General features: G+C 34.9%; 1 protein-coding gene across 3 annotated transcripts; it reads left to right on the forward strand.

The window, feature by feature from the left end:
- Positions 1 to 1,698: 1,698 nt before the first annotated feature.
- Positions 1,699 to 7,549, forward strand: LOC106768743 (eukaryotic translation initiation factor 4B2). 3 transcript variants are annotated; one of them, XM_022783697.1, is made up of 4 exons: positions 1,703 to 3,153; positions 6,612 to 7,052; positions 7,176 to 7,224; positions 7,307 to 7,449. In XM_022783697.1, the coding sequence occupies exons 1-3, from the start codon at positions 1,994 to 1,996 to the stop codon at positions 7,198 to 7,200; spliced, it is 1,626 nt and encodes a 541-aa protein (XP_022639418.1). In that variant the 5' UTR covers positions 1,703 to 1,993; the 3' UTR covers positions 7,201 to 7,224; positions 7,307 to 7,449. The 3 variants fall into 3 exon arrangements, with proteins under 3 accessions (XP_022639417.1, XP_022639418.1, XP_014509518.1); XM_022783696.1 differs by lacking the exon at positions 7,176 to 7,224 and having other exon boundaries at positions 1,699 to 3,153; positions 7,307 to 7,549; XM_014654032.2 differs by having other exon boundaries at positions 1,704 to 3,153; positions 7,176 to 7,405.
- Positions 7,550 to 22,767: the final 15,218 nt, after the last annotated feature.

Below are 22,767 nucleotides of genomic sequence, written 5' to 3' on the forward strand. Positions count from 1 at the left end.
CTCTATAATATTTGATTACATATGTTTTTTCTACTTGTATATAAGAAGCTTTGATTAATGATGAAAACATACAAACTCAAAACGAGACACATGAACAAAAAATTTAAAATACTAACAAGAATAATAAAAGATAACTTATTCTTGTTCTAAATTCTAATAAAATAAGATTGTAGACCTCAACGTCGTAGGTTATACTATGATATTCAAATAGATGAAGAATGAAATAAAAAATCTAAAAAGAAAACATTTTTTTTTTATAAAAACGATAATTTTTGTAAAAGAAGATTTGATATACATCTATAATTAAACTTTTTAGAATAAAATAATCTAAATCAAAATAACCAATACTCTTAAACTATTAATTTTTTAAGTGCTTACATAATATACTAGGAGAGAATATACGAACATATTTTACTAAAAAGTAAATATCTAAGAAAGTCTTCTTATTTTTACCCTTAAGAAGAATGGTCAGGGTTAACATATATTTATTGCTTCATAAGAGGAATGACATTGAGAATAATATGAAAAAAGGAAGTGATATGATGGTTTAATCGTTTAGCAGAAATAAAAAAGAAAAAGAAAATAGTAAAAGACATAAACAAGATATTTTTGAATGACGTAATTATCTCTTAATACAAAGAGACATAAGAAATTAAATACAGTTATTAAAAATAAATATAACATAAAAAATATTATATACTCGTAAAATATTTTTTATTCATTTATAGTGAGTATATACACACTATATAATAATAATAATAAAAAAGTTTGTAAAAAAGAAACAAATATAGTTAAAAAGTACTTATTTATTATATTTTCTTATATTTATTAACTGACATAGAATAAAAAGAATTTTCTTGTTTTTTGTTATGGTCATAAATGATATGATGGTATTTAAATATTCTTCACTCTCTTTATTATGGTTTTGTTTGTAATATATAGAGAAAAAAATAATAATCTTCATCAAGTATGATATGATATCATGTTTAGTGTATCGTTTTCCATTATTCGAGAAAATGATTCTCAATAACCATGTTTTATTTCTTTTTCTTCTATGTATGGATGCTAGTTTTTCTCAAAGAAAAAAAAAACTTTTGGTTCTTTACTTAAATGCTAGTAATAGATATCAAATATATAAATAAAATATTACTTATATATCTTAATCTCCTTATTAATAAAAATAATTTCTGTTATTTTAAAATAAATGTTATTTAAGCGTTGTTATTATGACCTTCATCAATAAAGTCTGAATACGAATCTTATCTTTCAAAAGATTGATACCTTTTGAAATTTAAAAGGTTGATACGATTTTAAATGAAAAAAGAAACCGCTTATTAATGAGACGTGAAAAAGTAATTTAAAATGAAAGCATATGATGAAAAGAGTAATATAATCTCTATAATTGTTTCATATAAATAAAAAGTTAGGTAAAATTTTACTGTAATGAAAAAGTGATAAAATCTTAACTAGTAAGAAAGAGGAGTATCAGGAGACAGAATGTAAGAAAAAATAAAATATATGAATATTATAAAAATGAAAAGATATTGTGTATAAATTAAGAGTAAATTGTATTTGATTTAAATAGAAGATAGGAATTAAAATTAAAAATAGTAAAATAGGTGGGCCAAAAATAAAGAGTAACGAAAAAGAAGGTGGGTAACACGACGACGCATTGCTCTAGGCCATGAAAAATGCCCAATGGTACTTTCCCAATTGGAAGGAAAGCATGCACCCCTGATCCGCGCGTGAGGAAATCCCAAAGGCACGCGCACACGCTCTCAAACCAAACAAACACAAACGCACGCTAATGTTGGCCTCCTTCATCATCCTTCTCACTCCCCATCAACGCATTTTACGCTCTCCTAATCCTCTTCCGCTTCCTCTTCTTTGCATGTTATCGGAGCTCCGGCTCCACTAGCGGAGCCCCGGCTTCACTTCAAACCCAACCACAAACCTATCCATAACTCCATTCTCTCTTTCTCGAGATCTCAAAATGTCCAAACCCTGGGGCAACATCGGAGCATGGGCCGCCGATTCCGAGCGAGCCGAGGCCGAGGAGCGCGAGGCCCAGGCTGCGGCCGCGGCCGCCGAGACCCAAAACTTCCCCAGCCTCAAGGAGGCCGTCAGCTCCAAGCCCAAAAAGAAGAAGGGTACAACCATCCCGCTCTCTCAGTTCAACCAAGGCGGTTTTCCCTCCACCGGCGAGCACCAGGGCCTCACACGCGACGAGATGTTGGCGCTTCCCACCGGTCCCAAGGAACGCTCCCCCGAGGAAATGCAGTTCAACCGCCTCGGCGGCGGTTTCTCCTCATACGACCGCTCCGCCGGTCGCTCTCGCGACCGTGACGGCGGAAACAACGACGGCTCCTGGGGCGGAGGCGGGAGAAGATCCTATGGCGGATTCGACGAGGAACGCAGGGGTCCGAATCCTAGGGTTTCGGAACTCGATCAGCCTTCCAGGGCTGATGAGGTGGACAATTGGGCCTCCGTGAAGAAATCTGTCCCCGCGTTTGATTCTGGTCGGCAGAATCGCTATGGGGGAGGCGGCGGCGGTTTTGGTGGCGGAGGTGGTGGTTTTGGTGGCGGCGGTGGCGGTGGCGGTGGTTTTGGTGGTGCGTCTAGGGCTGATGGTGTGGATAATTGGGCGGTTGGTAAGAAGGCTGCTCCTGTTAGATCTTCCAATTTTGGTTCAGGTTTTCGTGATTCGGGCGTGGAACCGGATCGTTGGTCGAGAGGTGGTCCGTCGCGTGAGACGGAGCGGACGGAGCGGCCGAGGCTGGTATTGGATCCGCCGAGGGGCGATGGTTCGGTGAATGATGCTTCTGTGAAGGCGACAAACAAGGGCAATCCGTTCGGCGCGGCGAGGCCCAGGGAGGAGGTGTTGGCTGAGAAGGGATTGGACTGGAAGAAGATGGATTCAGAGATTGAGGCGAAGAAGACGAGCCGGCCCACGAGTTCTCACTCCAGCAGGCCTTCCAGTGCTCAGTCCAATCGCTCTGAGGGTCCCGGGTTGCAGGGGGTCGATGCTGTGCCGAAATCGAGGCCCAAGTTGAATCCGTTTGGGGATGCCAAGCCTCGGGAGATTCTGTTGGGTGAGCGAGGCATGGATTGGAGGAAAATTGATCTTGATTTGGAGCATCGCTCTGTTGACAGGTTTTCTTTTGTTTCTTGGTTAATTTATGCCTTTTTGCATCCGTTTGTTCTTTGATCCATTGTCTCAACTTCTAAATGTTGTCGTGCTTTTGCTTGTGATTGATAATGGTCTTAGATCGGTCTCTATGTTTTTGTTTGGTCTGTCTGGTGGTCATCCATGATTTTCATGCATTATTCAACAGTTGCAAGTAACTATCAAAAAGAGCTTTTGTCCCCATGGTGCAACAAGGACCACCAATGTGTTTTTGTTGTGCTTGTTGTGGGGTGAGTTGATTTTATTTTGGCAGCATTTACAGATTAGGCAAATCGTATGGGCTAATATTCAGGTAAATTTTTTAACTGTATTTTATCATGTTTTTGTGTAAAAGCGGCCAGCCTTTATGGTTTTTAAAGTTAGCATTAGTTGTGCAGGATGGGCTATCTTGCTCAACGATTCTTCATTATTCCCCAAAATGTTTTATGTTGAGATGGTAATTTTTAATAGGATAACTTTCGTTTATGGCACTAAATGTAGGTGACTATTGTTTTTAACTATTATGTCCACATCTCATTTTTTAAGAGTGATGACTGATATTTTTTTATCAAAATATTTGACCTAATTTGTCTGCTAACTGGCTCATTGGAGAGGTTGTCAAGGCTGAATATACTTTTCAGATAGGTTGTATATTGTGGTGAAAATACTAATATTAATTCTTACCACAGTACCATGTGTCAATGTGGTCAACATTAAGAGCTGTGCCTGTTGTTTGGTGTTTTCTGGATGTGTTGTTCTTTCTTCTTCTTCTTCTTCTTCTATTCTGTTACTTTTTTCTTGTCTATATTATTTTTAGTCTACTATACTTATTTATACATGATTAGCTTTTGTGGGTTGAGTTATGATCCCTGATTTTTACAATATTTTATTCTCCCTATTGGTCCAATTGCGATCCTTGAGTTTGACTACAATGCCATGTGCGTTTGGGTGGGTTGGATCTTTAGACTATAGAATATAAAGTTTGATAATGTTTTTATTAAACCAATTTTTCATACTGGAGTACAAAATTCTTACTGTTATTTTTTCATTTAAATTTCACATAACCAGACATAAATGATTGTTTTATCTAAATATTGAACATAAATCTAAATATTGAAGGGAATACTAACGGGCTCATTTCTGGCCAAATTAATCAACACAAGTGCACAACCTAAACAAGCATAGCTTGCAACTTAAAGGTGGCTGTAATGAAAGTGTGTGCTTTTAGCTGTTCAAATGTATCACTTTGATTTATTGTTCACACCCATGCAGTTATTTAAATATCTAACTTTTGGTTGAGTGCATGGCTCCCAAACAGCAGGCTATTGCGAGCACTTTGGTTTGGGAAAATTTCTTGTTTGGTAAAAGCAATGAATTGCCTGTAGTGTACAGAGAAAGAAATCTAGAACTTTATTTCATTTGTGCCATACATTGGCATTGAATATTTTATGATGACATTGAATGATGGGTGTTATAGTTACTAGGGAATGAAATCAATATAACGGAGGTGAGGATGTTGCCTGCATAAATAGGCACGCTAAGCAATCTAAGGTCAAGAATGATAAGTTGATAACATCAAAGAGACAGTTGTGGTAGCACCTACTTTAGAAAAATTGGTAGAATCTTGTGGTAGGTTGTTTGGGCATGCGTGGAAATGTCTTAAAGAAGGCCTGGTTAGGAGAGTACATTTGATTAGGGAAGTCTAATCACCAGAGTGTAAAGGAAACTGAGATAAACTATACGAGAAACCATTAAGAGGGATTTAGAGTTCAATGGTATGTTTATGAAGACATGATTTACCATAGAACATTATTATTTTATCAATGTAACTGTTGCACCTAGTGGGGAAAAAAGGCTTGATTAGTGTAGTATTAAGCTCTAGTTATGGAGAGTTGAGATTGTACTTGCAGTACTAGTACTTATTCAAGTTATTAGTATAAATTTTGTATCATACTTTCATTTGGTTACTACTAAAGTTTTTTTCCAGTCTCTACTAACTTGCACTTCATAATTCTGACGTGATTCATCATACTTATTGATAATGAGATAATGATCTGTCCTCTGTTTGACAGTCACTGTTGGCCAGCCTGATGTGATGTGCTGGCTATGGTTAACTGGCTGTTTTTCTGAGTGTACACTAGTTCCCGTGCACTGTTTTTGAACTCTGACCTGAGTTCTATAGTTCTATTTCAGCTTTATTTAAGGTTGCAAGTAGCCAGGGGCAAAATGTTAGGGTGCCACTGCTACTGGAGTCCCTTGAGGTGGTTCATATTGATGGTTAAAGTCATCAGTATGTCGCCTGCTCCAGCTTGTTTTCTTCTGACCTTGTTTCAAAACTGTTATTTGTTCTCGTTTTATGTTTTTAATTCTGCTTCTTGCATATCTGTTGTGCTTATGGGTGGCATTTCTCTTTATTTCTATTTGTTTTTTTCTTTTTTGGGGTTAGAATTGCCCTTGATTTCTTTTTGAGTTTGGTTGTTCTTATGCCTGTGTTTGGCATGCTTGGTTGCTGTTGTCACCTCTTTTTGGTCTCTGGTCTCTGTTATGCTTGGCTGGACTTGTCTGATTTTAGACTTAGAAACTGTTTGGGTGAGTTTCTCCATAAGCCTCTTCTGGGAGAGAAAAAAGAAGAAAAAATGAAATTAGTTTCCCTGCAAGGGCTTGTGGAGAAGTCAAGTTATTTCTTACAAGGGCTTGTGGAGAAATTTGTCCAAACAGGCCCTTACATGCTGTTTGGGGCTTTGGGGTATTAATCTTTTACCTGGAGATTGGAATTTGATGTTCTTTTTTCTGCCTTGGTGGTATGAAAGTCCTTTGTTTAGGTATTAGTTTGTATGTCAAGGGAGACCCTTAAAGTAGAAAATCAAAGGCTTCTAGTAGCTGTCTACGTAGGACATGGTCAATCAAAGTTTTATATTCATGTCTACTAGCCTAAATTCTTCAACTGAATTGACTTGTATTAATTTTCGTTTTCCCGTGATTCTGCTATTTGTAACAAGCTTAAGTGGATAAGCTTGGAGGGAGAGTGTTAGAGTATTAGGATTAATTAGTTTCAGTGTTATTTGCCTTGGGCTTGTAGTTGTACCAAGTACAAGACACATTTTTTTAGTACAAGTAGAAGTAGATTGTGGTATTGTCTTGCAGCTATTTATCAATTTCAGTACATTAGTTATCTTTCTATTAACTTTTTCTTTTCCCTTACCTAAAGCTTGTAATTCCGAGAGTTGGATTGCTAGTAGGTAGTGTAGTAGTTCTATATCCTTTACTAGTCTGGCATCTTTCAGGACATGTCTTAAATCTCATTCTTCTCCATATTTATTGTTCACTTTGTTAGGTTATGCACAGCGTTCCTACATAATTGTGTAACTAATTAGGTCATCCTCTATGTGTGAGTTGTCTTTGAAATATTCAATTTACCTTGTTGACTCATGTATTAACATTTCAGGCCTGAGACAATGGAGGAAAAATTGTTAAAAGAAGAAATTGATAATTTGAAGAAGGAACTTGAGAAAGAGTCTCCAATAAATTCAAACAAGGAATCTGAGGGTGAAGCTGGTGTAGACCAAACCAGTACATATGCAATATTACAACAGAAAGAAAAGGAGCTGGAAGTTCTTGTCCGTGATTTGGATGATAAAGTACGGTTTGGACAGAAAGCCGTTGAGAGGCCAGGTTCATCAGCAGGAAGATCTTCTGGTTTTTCTGATAGGCCACCTTCTAGATCTGGTTCATTTGAGGATTCTAGAAGCGTAGATTATACAGATAGACCTCGATCTCGTGGTACAGCAGGTACAGGAGATGTGTGGACCCGTCCTAGTGATGACAGAAGACAGTTTCAAGGTAGTCGGGAAAGGGGGTGGTTTTCTGGCAGCAGAGATTTGAATAGGTGAGAAATATACAATTCAGTATTTGCATTGTTATGTGGCTTTTAATTCAATTTTGTTTGTTTCTTGTATTTTAAATGTTGGGAAGTATTTGAGAATGGTTATATATATTTGTTGTCTGACAGGTCAAATTCAAGAGAGCGTTGGTGAACAGCAGTTTTGAGTGGATTAAGAGTTATCTTCAACTTTTGATGACCAGAACCTAATACTATTTTATTACTTGTCTTTTCTAATCGTTTTGTTCATTTTACTCCAGGCATTTGGAGCAACAATCATTGAGTACTGGCACAAACTTTTGCCTAATCTGTTATTGCATCTCGAAACATTGTAAATTTCTTTTTCCTCTTTCTGGTAATTTTTTGGGTGTCTGGATGAAGGCAGAAAAAGCCTGTAATTTTATTAGGACTAAATTTTTATCGAGGATTATTGAACTTCCTAGTTAATGTTAATGTGATATTGTTCAGATATTAAATTATATTCCTTCAATTTTGCATCTGCACCATTGCTTCCCTCTCTACTTTTGAAGGGTAGTCAGAATTTAGCATCGTAAATTTGCGTCCCATTATTTATGTTTGCAAAGGGTATTTATTTTTTAAAAACATTTTAAATTATTTTTGGTCACATGATGTAAATAAAGAATAACAGAAACTCTTGAATATTTTGATTATTTAAAATCGTCTTTTTAAGAGATACGTAAGAAAATATTTAAAATTTTTCGAGTCACTTCTTTTTTCTTTTCTTTTAACTGGTATCTCTATAGTCTCCTTTTTTGTCATATGCTCTTCATTCTCTTCTCTACTCCCTTTCTCATTATTTCTTTTATCTTCCCTTCTCTTTTCTTCTATGTTTCATATTTCTTAATCACTAAACATTATTTACTATCAATTCGTTTTATTTCTACAATGTCAATTTTAAAATTAAAAAAAACTAAATATATCAGCGTATATCATTACTCTACTTAATCTAAAAAATTAATATTTAAGAATTTTGAACTTATTTAACCAATCTTTTAAAAGATGAAGGAAATTTAAATCAAATAATTCAGATTTCAGCCTTTTCATATGTTTTTGAAATTTTAAATTTTGCTTTCAAACAACAATTATTTTTTCCATGTCCTTTAAGCTTAAGTAAATTGTGCTTTCTTGTTTAGATCTCCTGAATCTGATTTCATAGGAAAAAAAAAAGTTTCAAAGAGTTATATGGCTCATAATAAATGTAGTCCTGGCGTTGTAGAGTATCACGCCACGTTTTTTTTTTTCTTCCAGTTCCAAAATTTTTTAAATACCTTGAAACCCGTTTTGATAATGAGATCCGTTTAGGTCATTATTGAATTTTGAAATCTAATTTAAAATGTAATTAGATTTCAAAAAATCTGTTTTAAATAAGTTATAATTGAATTTTAAAATTTGATTAAAGAAAATATTAAATTTCAAATTTTGAAGACAATGTAACAAATTTAGGAAAGGTATCAAATTTTATTAGATTTTGAAACCTGATTAAGTAGTTTATCATATTTTGAAATCCAGTTAACTAGTTTATTAAATTTTAAAATCTGATTAAGTATTTCGTTGAACTTTGAAATCCAATTAAGAAGTCTATTAGGTTTCGAAATCCGATTAAGTAAATTATCGAATTTCAAAATTCAGTATATATAATTTCTTTTAATCTATTTTTAAGGGCTTATGGTCTGGTTAGTTTTTTATTTATTTATTTATCTTTTGTATTGTTGTTTAATTTATTTATTCTCTTTAAATTTAGTTATTTGTTAGGTGTTTGTTTTTAATATTTATTTGAATTTGTTTGTTATAAAAATGAAAAGAATATGATGTGTCTCAATATATTAGGATGAGAGTTCTGTATATGGTGAAGCTAGAAGGAAACCTATTACATTTGTTCGTAGAAGGGGTCCAGATGGTGAAGCTAGATAAGCTACAAGATTAACTAATTGTAATGTTGATGATCAATAATAGAATGTTATTGAGCAACACAAAGATGTTCTTCACCAAGAAGATGAAGTGGTTGGATATATTCTGGAGATTCACACGACACTATGAGCTATGTGGATCATGTTGCATGTGTGTTATGGAGGTCCACATGACACTTTTTTTTTTTGTTTTGATATTGATGATTTGTTTAAATTTTATATGCAATTGTTATGTGTAGGATCGAAAGAGATAAAGTTGGTCTCTCATGGAAAAAGATTGAATAAACTTGGAGCATGTCATCTCGCTATTTAAAATTATGTGTTGAACTCTGGTTTAATGTCTTTATACGGTATTTCGTACGTTTATGCATATGAGGGATTGACATTGGCGTTTGTTGAGAGATGACATATAGAGACAAACACTTTCCATGTCCCTGTTGGTGAAATGATCATTATACTAGATAATGTTTCTACGCTACTATTCATGCTGGACAATTTTGTCTTAATGAACCCTTAAACTTTGAAGCGGCTTTGGAAATTATCATGGTCCTTTTGGGGTGTGGACTACACAAGGGTTAAATTTGAGCTTAGGCAATATCGTGGTCCACACGTAAGATTGAATTGGTTGAGAGACATATATAATGACTGTTGTGAGTACCAGTTGTAGGAGTATGTTGCATGGACCTATTTGTTGCATTTTGTTCCATGCACAATTTTTGCGGATAAACATACATCCTTGTATCCTACTTGATACTCCTTAAGGATATCCAATGATGTGACAAATATGTCTGGGGAGTTGCTACTCTTTCCCACTTGTACAAGTAGCTTGAAAATGTTAGTTTTGCAAAGACAAAGCAATTAGTTGAATATCTGACACTTTTACTGGTACACATACATCTACACTTCGATATACAAGTGATAACTCACAATGTATGAAATAGGTGCTTGAGGTAAAATTTGATTGAGATACTGAGTAGGATGTTTTTCTGAATTCTGGGACTTGAGAGTTTACCTGTGTGAGTTTTGGATTCGAGAGTTGTTTGTGAATAGTTGCTATTACTTTGGAAGCATGAATGATTTGCCCAAATTTTCTGTGATTGAACTACTTGCTTGAGGATTTCATATGATCAAGGCCATTTATTGTTATCCCGTATTCTTTTAGCCTCCACATGATTTTTGCCCACTGAAAAGAGAACAACATGTTCTAACCTTTAAACCTTGAACCTTATGCATGTTTTGAAAACCCTTTTTCTAAAAAATCTTTACCTTGAGTTAAGTTGAGAACATCTGATGAGGTAATGATAAAGGTTCAAGTTTAGCAACCCCACTTTTCTAGGCACTGAGCAATTGAAAAGCAAAAGCAAAGGCAAAAGAAAAGAAAAGAAAAATAAAAAGAGAAGAAAAGCTCACTACAAGGGAAAACTGGGAATAAGTGAAAAAGAAAGAGAGTTTGTGCTTGATTGATAAATTCATAAATATCTCAACTCAAGGAATTTTGCTGACCAGAAAAGCCAACTTCCTTCTTAGCCCAGTCATGTTACAAGCCATGAAAAGCCCTTATGATGAAAACTTGCTTGTGAGTATGTTTGATTATGGTTAAATGAAAGGCAAAGTTAATTTGTGTGACATTGTGAAAGACACTAACACCTCACTATACACATTTGAGTTGAGTGATACACTTTTGAGTGCTTGAGTGATACACTTTTGAGCGCTTGAGTGAAACACTTTCCTTGGTGAGGAGTAGTTCTTTGAATTTCTGATTACATTTGTGCTTGGTTGATTGATCATTCTTAAGGATAGCATCTGTTGAAAATGTATGAGCATCACATTGATTTTGATTGAATTAAGGCATCTGCACATCTTAACTGATATCTTTATGCTGAATTGATAAAAGTGATTTCTTGTCTTGGAAGGAAAAGTTTTTTTAAAAATGTTGAGTCATTGTAGTGATTGTTCTGAAAAGTTGAGATACATTCTGTTTTGCTTGAGGACAAACAAAGTTCTAAGTCTGAGGTTGTGATAACGGTTGAAAATACCGTTATCTGTGATGTAATTCTGGCACTAAATGCATCCTTTGCTGCTTAGAAACTTGCTTAGAATCATGTTTTTCTGTTAATTTGTGTGAATAAGAGAGTTGAGGTTGAATTCAATGACTTTATGACTAATTCCCTTTGTTTTGGTAGAGAATGAGGTAATACTGAAAGCAAAGATGAAAAACAAAAGAGATGGAGCTCAAAAAGGCCTGGAAAAGCACAAGAAGGAGGGACAAATGCAGCTTGGGCGCCCTGTATGGAGGCTCAGTCTTGGAAATCGACGTCCACTGCCCGAGGCTTGGGCGCCCTTCTTGGAGGCTCAAGCCCTACATGACAGCCGTCCACTGCCCGGGCGCCCTAAATGGGGCGCCTGAGCGTCGTGCGTAAAGCCCAATTTTTGCTCTATTTTGACTTTATTGGATCGGACCCTATTTCTACTTTGTTCTGACTCTATTTAAAGGACCTAGGCGCTCTAGGTTTTGTATCTTTGGCAGAGAAGAACACAACATCATACTCTTTGACCCTCGAAAGACGGATTTGGATGCGAGAGCTCCTTTCCCCAATTTTTAGGGTTTTTCTATCTTATTCTTCTTCATTGTTCATATAGTTTCTCCATGTCCATGGGGGAACTAAACCTTATTTGTTGTTAGGAGATGATGTAACCTTGTGAGCTCTCATGTATTTGAATTGGTTCTTAATAATATACGCTTTTTCATCAATTGTTAGTGTAATTCATTTGTTTCAACGCTTGTTGTGTTTAACTCATTCATTAGCATAATTTATGAATTGCATGAATGCCGATAGGTTCTTTTGAATTCAGGTTCTTGTTGAGTTACTCCCAAGAGTAATATTTCTCAAGGATGAGGGTATGAGTCTTGGTCGTCTTAAACCTCTTGATCTTCACATCTTATTACTAGGAATGCTAGGAATTGCATGAATTGGTAATTTGGGAGAAACTTATTCGTCGAGGGATCGGGTTTAGGTGATTTAGTGAGTGACGTTAACATTAATGCATAAAGAAGAATTCTTATATACATGAGAGGAAACTTGGTGAAATCTAACCCCAACAACATACTCATCTCATATTAAACAACATCCGTTCATCTATGTTCTATTCTACTACTGATCAAACTACATTCATATTTAATTTTCTGTTTTTGCATATGAACCCAATGATCTCGTTTTTCTAAGTCTTAATTAATCTTGTAATCACACGACTGTCTAGCGTCGAATGTCTTTAGGGATACAATACTTGGTCTTACCATTTTATATTATTTGTGCGACTCGATAACTTGCCGATCCAGCCAACAGTTGGCACTAAAGATCTTACAGATCGAGACACAATTTCGACAGTGTCATTCGAAACATCAGTTATGACCATGGTTATTGCCTCAGCTTCTTTCGAGGATACTCCTTTCCCCTTTAGTCTTTCAACCTATACGCAAAAAATCGCAAATCAAGCTAATAAATTGAAGCAAACAATTTGCAACCTCGCAACTACTCACCATGTTTAGAATTGCAAATAAGTGAAATCCAAAAAAGGGTGAAAGCTATAAATTATTACCATGGCTAGGGTTTCTATCACAGTTTTTTGCGTTGGAATGCTTTGTCTGTGAAACAAGATGAAATTTTGCTCTTGGATACGAGGAAGCCCCAAAAGGTCCGATTAACTCCCCTATCCATTTACCAAGGCGGGTGGCCATTTCTAATTCCACGAGCAAGCAAAAGTGCTCCACAACAATATTTAGCTTTCACAAACAAATCGAACAATTAACGAAATCACATCACACTAAGAGAGCACTGAAGTTTGTAAAAATCACTTTTCTTGTAGGTAAAGATGGATAGAGAATGGACTGTTACCTCAAACAATGACCAATGTAAGGAGGAGGAGAGAGAAGCTGCTCGGAGCGAATGACTTGTGGTTCACGAGAACTTCCTTTCTTGAAGTGCAAAAGCAGTACGGATTAATGTATTAAATTTCGTATCTTAACTTTTATTTGAGTAATGGTAAATTTAAATGTGTTTTTAATTCTTAAATTTTGGTATAAATATGTTGATGATATAGTCATTAAAAGAAATGATGCCGTTGGAATATCTCAACTGAAGGAGTACTCGTGTAGACATTTTCAAACCAAGGATCTTGGAAGTCTTAAATACTTCTTAGGCATTGAAATAGCTCAGTCAAAAGATGGAGTTGTAATCTCCCAAAGGAAGTATCCTCTTGATATATTACAAGAAACATGTATGATTGATTGTAGACCGGTAGACAGTCTTATGGACTCACATCAGAAATTAAAGGGAGCATTCATGTCCCTGGGTACTATGATGAAGATTGGGCAGGTTCGCCTATTGATAGACGGTGTACGATCGGATATAGTATGTTCTTGGGAGGAAACATGATTTTATGGAAAAGTAAGAATCAAAACGCAATAGCTCGATCAACCGTTGAAGACGAGTATAGGGCAATGACGTCACTAACATGTGAACTTATATAGGTGAAGCATTTCCTTCAAGAGCGTAACTTCTGTGACATCCAGACTATGAAGATTTATTGCGATAATCAAACTACTCTCCACATTGCATGAAATCCAATGTTTCATGGGAGGACTAAACATATAGAAATTGATTGTCATTTTGTTCGTGAAAAGTTTTTCAAGAAAGAAATATGTACTGAGTTTGTTGGATCAAATGACCAACTCACAAATGTGTTGACCAAGTCATTAAGGGGTCCTCAGATTGAGTTTATTTGTTCCAAGTTTGGTACTATAATTTGTATGCTCCAGCTTGAGGGGGAGTGATAGAATAATGGCATATATGTATCATCAATAAGCCTACTTAAGGTATAGTGTGCTAGTCTTTAAGAGTTGTATCTATAGTAGTACCTAGCTCTGCACCTAGGTGTCTAGGGCAGACCCTTAATCTTTTATGTACTTTTGTATCAGGACTTTATTATAAATAGATGATAGTGAAAGGGATTAAATAAGCCCTCTAGAAAAATAGTTTATAGTTTCAATCTCAAGTGAAGTCAAATTTATGGCAGTAAAATACGATGCCACCACACAAAATCCCAAGATATCCACATACACCAAATCATAACACAAAAATCTGCATATTTAAGAAATACGAGTGAATTATGCATCTCTGCTCTAAACTTGGACAAATGGTCTTCCAGTATTTTCTCAGTCTGAAAAAAAATGACTTAAGCAATATTAGTATCCAATATTATAAATTTTTTAAAATTGACAAGGGACAAAATGAAATTTTAAATCCACCCAACAAAGATTATAGTCGGTACTAAAGATCTTAGAGACTGAGACACAATTTTGACAGTGTCATTCAAAACATCGGCTACGACCATGGTTATTGCCTCAGTTTCTTTTGAGGATACTCCTTTCCCCTCTAGTCCTCCAACCTATACGCAAAAAATCCCAATTCAAGCTAATAATTTTAAGTAAACAATTTGCAACCTCGCAACTACTCACCTTGTTTAGAATTGAAAATAAAAGTGAAATCCAAATGAGGCGAAAAACTGTAAAATATTACCATGGCTAGGGTTTCTATGACAAAGTTTGTTTGCATTGGAATGCATTGTCCGTGAAACAGGATGAAATTTCGCTCTTGGACACGAGGAAGCCCCAAAAAGTTTGATTAACTTCCATACCTATTTACCAAGGTGTGTGGCCATTTCTGATTCCACGAGCATGAAAAAAAAGTTGCACAACAATATTTAGCTTTCACAAACAAATCGAACAATTAATGAAACCGCATCACACGAAAGTTTGTAAAAATCATGTTTCTTGTAGGTAAAGATGGATCAAGAATGGAATGTTACCTCAATCAATGACCAATGGAAGGAGGAGGAGAGAGAAGCTACTCAGAGCGAATGACTTGTGGTTCTCGAGACCTTTCTTTTTCAAAGTGCAAAAGCAGTACAGGTTAATGTATTAAATTTCGTATCTTAATTTTATTTTAATAACGGTAAAATTAAATATGTTTTTGATTCTTAAATTTTGGTATAAATATGTTGATGATATAGTCATTACAAGAAATGATGCCGTTGGAATAACTCAACTAAAGGAGTACTTGTGTAGACACTTTCAAACCAATGATCATGGAAGTCTCGAATACTTCTTATGAATTGAGGTAGCTCAGTCAAAATATGGAGTTTTAATCTCCCAAAGGAAGTATGCTCTTGATATATTACAAGAAACATGTGTGATTGCAGACCGTTATACAGACCTATGGACTTAAATCAAAAATTAAAGGGAGCATTCATGTCCCTTGGTACTGTGATGCAGATTGGGTAGGTTCTTCTATTCATAGACGATCTTGTTGAAAGGCTTTTGGTCGCACAAAAGTCAACAAACCTTAAATTTCCCCACTAATGTAATATAGGGGTCAACCAAGGATCAATCTGTGGACTTGGTACTTATCAAGTTTAAAAATTGTAGAATTAAGCCTAATTAGTTATTTATTAAAAACTAGGTGGGGAAAAAATATAAAATGAAATCTAATATAATACTAACTAACTAATAATGCATACTTCTACTAAATCTAAATGAATGCAAGATAATGTGATGAAAACAGAAACTATGTAAAGAATAGANATGCACTAATAAGGAAGAATGTTAACGAATGATGCATGAATGAGTAAATGGAAAGAAAGGAAAATGACTTTTATCCTAAAATGATATACTAATGTAAGCAAAGAACTTAAACATAACAAAATCTAAAATCTACCGCTACCTATTCAAGCAATAGAAAGAAACTTTAATTGGAAAAAACATGGAACCTTTAATGAACCAAAATTGCAACTGTGAATGAACAAAGTAATAGAAATATGGAATTTTAAAAGTAAACAAAGAAACAGAATTTAAATCTAATCCTAATCACATCAGAAAAGAATTGGTCAAAACTCTAACACAAGATCAAAACCTAACATCTAATATGTACAATCAATTGATGGAAGTAAACTAATCCAGCAGAAATGAAACAGAGTAAAAGAGATGAACAGAATAAGGCACAATAAAAGAAAACTAAAACAAGAAACTGAATCATAGAGCTAATCTGTAGGAAACAAAATTAAAAGAGCAAGAATCTTAAAATCATACAGAAAAATAAAAGAACAACATTGCATTGATGAAAAATTGAAATACACGAACCCAAAATCACAAGGGAATTTCTCGGTTTGTTACCCACGAGAAATACCTCTGCGAAATCAGCAACAAAGAACAATGGAATCTTAAAATCTAAATGAAAGCATGAAAATGAGTCTATAGTGGTGTCTGTCACCCACCACCTATGTTTTTACACTTTACAAAACATCCCTTTTATAGGGGACAATCCAAAACAGAAAAAGGAAGAAAATGGGAAAGGGAAATGAATCACTAACTACTCTTGAAGCTTCTCGAAGATCCTTCAACAAACTCTGAATCATTCTTCAACCGTCGACCGCTTCGTACTTCTCCGATCACGTTTCTGGGCCGATCATCCTCCTGGTCCGATTAGCTTCTTGGGCTGGCTTCATTTGGGCCATGGAGCTCGCGTCAAAGCTTCACTGCAACACTCTTTCTTTTGCAATTGAGGAACCCTAGCTCGAGGGTTGAGAGAATTTAGGGAAAGAAACTTCAATTGATTTTACCCCTTTTCGCACAAATGATAAGGTCTCAACAACTCTGCCCCATTTACGCAGCATGAAACGCTGCGTTTCACTTACTCAGCAAATGGGCTTCAGCCCAACTCCAGTGCCAAGCCTTTTTCAATTACTGCTAACTAGCTCATCTCAGTTTTCTTCTCTGTGCAGCAGCTTCCACCAAAACGCACCGTTTCTTCAATCAACAGCCTAAATCCAGTGCAGGTGCAATAAAAAATGGAGCCCAATATCATTCCAATCAGCCTTGGCCCAATCAATTTCAGCATATTTCAGCCAGCCATTCTATTCCAGCCCAATTGCTTTCAAAAATTTGATCCTGCAGAAAAATAAAAGCCTAAAAATTATTTATTTTCTTGAACATTTTTATAAAAAGATACTTATTTATTTAAAAACCTATTTATTTAACTAAAAAGACAAAATTAACACTATTTTAACAAAACACCTATTTTTATTCTATTTATTCTAAACTATACTAATTCTAATGAATTAAAAACTAAAATATCCTAAAAACATATTACTATCACAAAAAAATGGGCAAAATTTAGGAGTTATCAATCTACTACCAGATATTGTGTTTTCTTGGGAGGAAAAATTATTTTATGGAAAAGTAAGAATAAGAACGCAATAGCTCGATCAACCGTTGAAGACGAGTATAGGGCAATGACGTCACTAACAATTGAACTTATATGGGTGAAACATTTCCTTCAAGAGCTTAACTTCTGTGACATCCAGACTATCAAGATGTATTGCGATAATCAAACTACTCTCCACATTGCATCAAATTCAGTGTTTCACGAGAGGATTAAACTTATAGAAATTGATTGTCATTTTGTTTGTGAAAAGTTTTTGACAAAAGAAATATGCACTAAGTTTTTTGGATCAAATAACCAACTCACAAATGTGTTGACCAAGTCATTAAGGGGTCCTCGAATTGAGTTTATTTGTTCCAAGCTTGGTACATACAATCTATATGCTTCAGCTTGAGTGAGAGTGTTAGAATAATGGCATATATGTATCATCAATAAGCCTCCTTAAGGTGTGGTGTGCTAGTCTTCAAGAGTTGTATCTATAGTAGTACCTAGCTCTGCACCTAGATGTCTAGGGCAAAGCCTTAATCTTCCATGTACTTTTGTATCACAAATTTATTATAAATAGATGATAGTGAGAGGGATCAATTAAGCCCTCTAGAAATATAGTTTACTGTTTCAATCTCAAGTGAAGTCAAATTTATGGCAGTAAAATACCATACAAAATCCTAAGATATCCACATACACCAAATCATAACACATAACATCTGCATATTTAAGAAATACCTGTGAGTTCTGCATCTCTGCTCTAAACTTAGACAGATGGTTTTCCAGTATTTTATCAGTCTTGAAAAAAATGACCTAAGTAATACTAGTATCAAACATTAAAGAATTTATAAAACTGACAAGGAACAAAATGAAATTTTAAATCGACCCATCAACGATAATAGTCGGCACTAAAGATATGACAAACTGAGATACAATTTCGGCAATGTCATTCAAAACATCGGTTAAGACCATGGATATTGCCTCAACTTCTTTCGAGGATACTCCTTTCCCCTCTAATCTTTCAACCTATATGCGAAAAATTGCAAATCAAGCTAATAAATTGAAGCAAACAATTTGCAACCTCGCAACTACTCAGTCTGTTTAGAATTGCAAAAAAAAGTGAAATCCAAACAAGGGGGAAATTGTAAACTATTACCATGGCTAGAATTGTGTTGGAATGCATTGTCCGCGAAACAAGATGAAATTTCGCTCTTGGACACGAGGAAGCCCCAAAAGGTCCGATTAACTACCATATACGTTTACCAAGGCAGGTGGCCATTTTTCATTCCACGAGCATGCAAAAACAGACGCACAACAATATTTAGCTTTCACAAACAAATCAAACCATTAACGAAACCACATCGCACGAAAGTTTGTAAAAATCTCGTTTTTTGTACGTAAAGATGGATCGATAATGGACTGTTATCTCAATCAATTAGATGATAGTTAGAGGGATCGATTAAGCCCTCTAGAAATATAGTTTATAGTTTCAATTTCAAGTAAAGTCAAAATTATGGCAGTAAAATAATATGCCACCACACAAAATCCTAAGATATCCACAAACACCAAATCATAACACAGAACATCTGCATATTTAAGAAATACCAGTGAGTTCTGCATCTCTACTCTAAACTTGGACAAATGATCTTCTAGTATTTTCTCAGTCTTAAAAAAATCACATAAGCAATATTAGTATCCAATATTATAAAACTTATAAAATTGACAAGGGACAAAATGAAATTTTAAATCCACCCCAAAAAGATTATAGTCGTCACTAAAAATCTTACAGACTGAGACACAATTTCAACAATGTCATTCAAAACATCGGCTATGACAATGGTTATTGCCTTAGGTTTTTAGAGGATACTCCTTTCCCCTCTAGTCTTTCAACCTATACGCAAAAAATCACAAATAAAACTAACAAATTAAAGCACACAATTTGCAACCTCGCAACTATTCACCTTGTTTAGAATTACAAATAAAAGTGAAATCCAAATAAGGGGAAAAACTCTAAATTATTACAATGGCTACGGTTTCTATCACTAAGTTTTTTGCGTTGGAATGCATTGTCTGCGAAACAGGATGAAATTTCACTCTTGGACACGAGGAAGCCCCAAAAGGTCCGATTAAATCCCATATCCGTTTACCAAGGCGGGTGACCATTTTTCATCCCACGAGCATGCAAAAAATGTCGCACAACAATATTTTGCTTTCACAAACAAATCGAACAGTTAAGAAAATCACATCGCACAGAAGTTTGTAAAAATCACGTTTTTTGTACGTAAAGATGGATCGATAATGGACTATTACCTCAATCAATTAGATGATAGTGAGAGGAATCAATTAAGCCCTCTAGAAATATAGTTTATAGTTTCAATTTCAAGTGAAATCAAAATTATGGCAGTAAAATAATATGCCACCACATAAAATCCTAAGATATCCACATACACCAAATCATAACGCAGAACATCTGCATATTTAAGAAATACCAGTGAGTTATGCATCTCTGATCTAAACTTTGACAGATTGTCTTCCAGTATTTTCTCAGTCTTAAAAAAAATCACATAAGCAATATTAGTATTCAATGTTTTAAAATTTATAAAATTGACAAGGGACAAAATGAAATTTTCAAACCACCCAACAAAGATTATAGTCGTCACTAAAGATTTTACAAACTGAGACACAATTTCGAAAATGTCATTCAAAACATCGGCTATGACAATGGTTATTGCCTTAGTTTTTTAGAGGATACTCCTTTCCCCTCTAGTCTTTTAACATATACGCAAAAAATCGCAAATAAAACTAATAAATTAAAGCAAACAAATTGCAACCTCGCAACTACTCACCCTGTTTAGAATTGCAAATAAAAGTGAAATCCAAACAAGGGGAAAAACTCTAATTTATTACAATGGCTACAGTTTCTATCACAAAGTTTTTTTGCGTTGGAATGCATTGTTTGCGAAACAGGATGAAATTTCGCTCTTGGACCCGAGGAAGCCCCAAAAGGTCCGATTAACTCCCATATTCGTTTACCAAGGAGGGTGGCCATTTTTCATTCCACGAGCATGCAAAAAAATTCGCAAAAAAATATTTAGCTTTCACAAACAAATCTAAGAGTTAAGAAAACCACATCGCACAGAATTTTTTAAAAATAAGGTTTTTTGTACGTAAAGATGGATCGATAATGAATTGTTACGTCAATCAATAAGATGATAGTGAAAGAGATCAATTAAGCCCTCTAGAAATATAGTTTATAGTTTCAATTTCAAGTGAAGTCAAAATTATGGCAGTAAAATAATATGCCACCACAAAAAATACTAAGATATCCACATACACCAAATCATAACACAGAACATATGCATATTTAAGAAATACCAGTGAGTTATGCATCTCTGCTCTAAACTTGGACATATGGTCTTCCAATATTTATCAGTCTTAAAAAAAATCCCCTAAGCAAATATCCAATATTATAAAATTTATAAAATTGACAAGGGACAAAATGAAATTTTAAATCCACCCAACAAAGATTATAGTCGTCACTAAAGATCTTACCGACTGAGACACAATTTCGACAATGTCATTCAAAACATCAGCTATGACAATGGTTATTGCCTTAGTTTTTTCGAGGATACTCCTTTCCCCTCCAGTCTTTCAACCTATACGCAAAAAATCGCAAATCAAACTAATAAATTAAAGCAAACAATTTGCAACCTCGCAACTACTCACCCTGTTTAGAATTGCAAATAAAAGTGAAATCCAAACAAGGGGAAAAACTCTAAAAAATTACTGTGGTCACATTTTTTATCACAAAGTTTTTTTGCTTTGGAATGCATTGTCCGCGAAACAGGATGAAATTTCGCTCTTAGACACAAGGAAGCCCCAAAAGGTCCGATTAACTCCCATATCCGTTTATCAAGGCGGGTGGCCATTTTTCATTCCACGAGCATGCAAAAAAAGTCGCACAACAATATTTAGCTTTCACAAACTAATCGAACAATTAAAAAACCACTTCGCACGGAAGTTTGTAAAAATCACGTTTTTTGTACGTAAAGATGGATCGATAATGGACTGTTACCTCAATCAATAAGATGATAGTGAGAGGGATCAATTGAGCCCTCTAGAAATATAGTTATAGTTTCAATCTCAAGTGAAGTCAAATTTATGCCAGTAAAATAGGATGCCACCACACAAAATCCTAAGATATCCACATACACCAAATCATAACACAAAACATCTACATATTTAAGAAATACCAGTGAGTTCTGCATCTCTGCTCTAAACTTGGACATATGGTCTTCCAATATTTTCTCAGTCTTAAAAAAAATCACCTAAGCAATATTAGTATCCAACATTATAAAATTTATAAAATCGACAAGGGACAAAATGAAATTTTAAATCCACCCAATAAAGATTATAGTCGGCACTAAAGATCTTACAAACTGAGACACAATTTTGATAGTGTCATTCAAAACATCGGTTATGACCATGGTTATTGTCTCAGCTTCGTTCGAGGATACTTCTTTCCTCTCTAGTCTTTCAACCTATACGCAAAAAATGACAAATCAAGCTTATAAATTGAAGCAAACAATTTGCAACCTCGCAACTACTAACCCTGTTTAGAATTGAAAATAACAAGTGAAATCCAAACAAGGGGAGAAAATGTAAATTATTACCATGGCTAAGGTTTCTATCACAACATTTTTTTGTGTTGGAATGCATTGTCCGCGAAACAGGATGAAATTTCTCTCTTGGACACGAGGAAGCCCCAAAAGGTCCGATTAACTCCCATATCTGTTTACCACGGCGGGTGGCCATTTTTTATTCCAAGAGCGTGCAAAAAAAGTCACACAACATTATTTAGCTTTTACAAACAAATTGAACAGTTAACGAAACCACATCGCACGAAAGTTTGTAAAAATCACGTTTTTTGTACATAAAGATGGATCGATAATTGACTGTTATCTCAATCAATGACCAATGGAAGGAGGAAGAGAGAGAAGCTGCTCAGAGCGAATGACTTGTGGTTCACGAGATCTTCCTTTCTTGAAGTGCAAAAAGTGGTACGGGTTAATGTATTAAATATCGTATCTTAACTTTTATTTGAAAAATGGTAAAATTAAATATGTTTTTAATTCTTAAATTTTGGTATAAATATGTTGATGATATAGTCATTACAAGAAATGATGTCATTGGAATATCTCAACTGAAGGAGTACTTGTGTAGACATTTTCAAACCACGGATCTTGGAAGTCTCAAATACTACTTAGGCATTGAAGTAGCTCAGTCAAAATATGGAGTAGTAATCTCCCAAAGGAAGTATGCTCTTGCTATATTATAAGAAACATGTATGATTGATTGTAGACCGGTAGACAATCCTATGGACTCAGATTAGAAATTGAAGGGAGCATTCATGTCCATGGGTACTGTGATGTAGATTGGGCAGGTTAGCTTATTGATAAACAGTCTACTACCAGATATTGTGTTTTCTTGGGAGGAAATATTATTTTCTGGAAAAGTAAGAATCAGAACGCA

The sequence above is a fragment of the Vigna radiata genome, chromosome 7, assembly GCF_000741045.1.
Source record: "Vigna radiata var. radiata cultivar VC1973A chromosome 7, Vradiata_ver6, whole genome shotgun sequence".
Taxonomy (NCBI): Eukaryota; Viridiplantae; Streptophyta; class Magnoliopsida; order Fabales; family Fabaceae; genus Vigna; species Vigna radiata.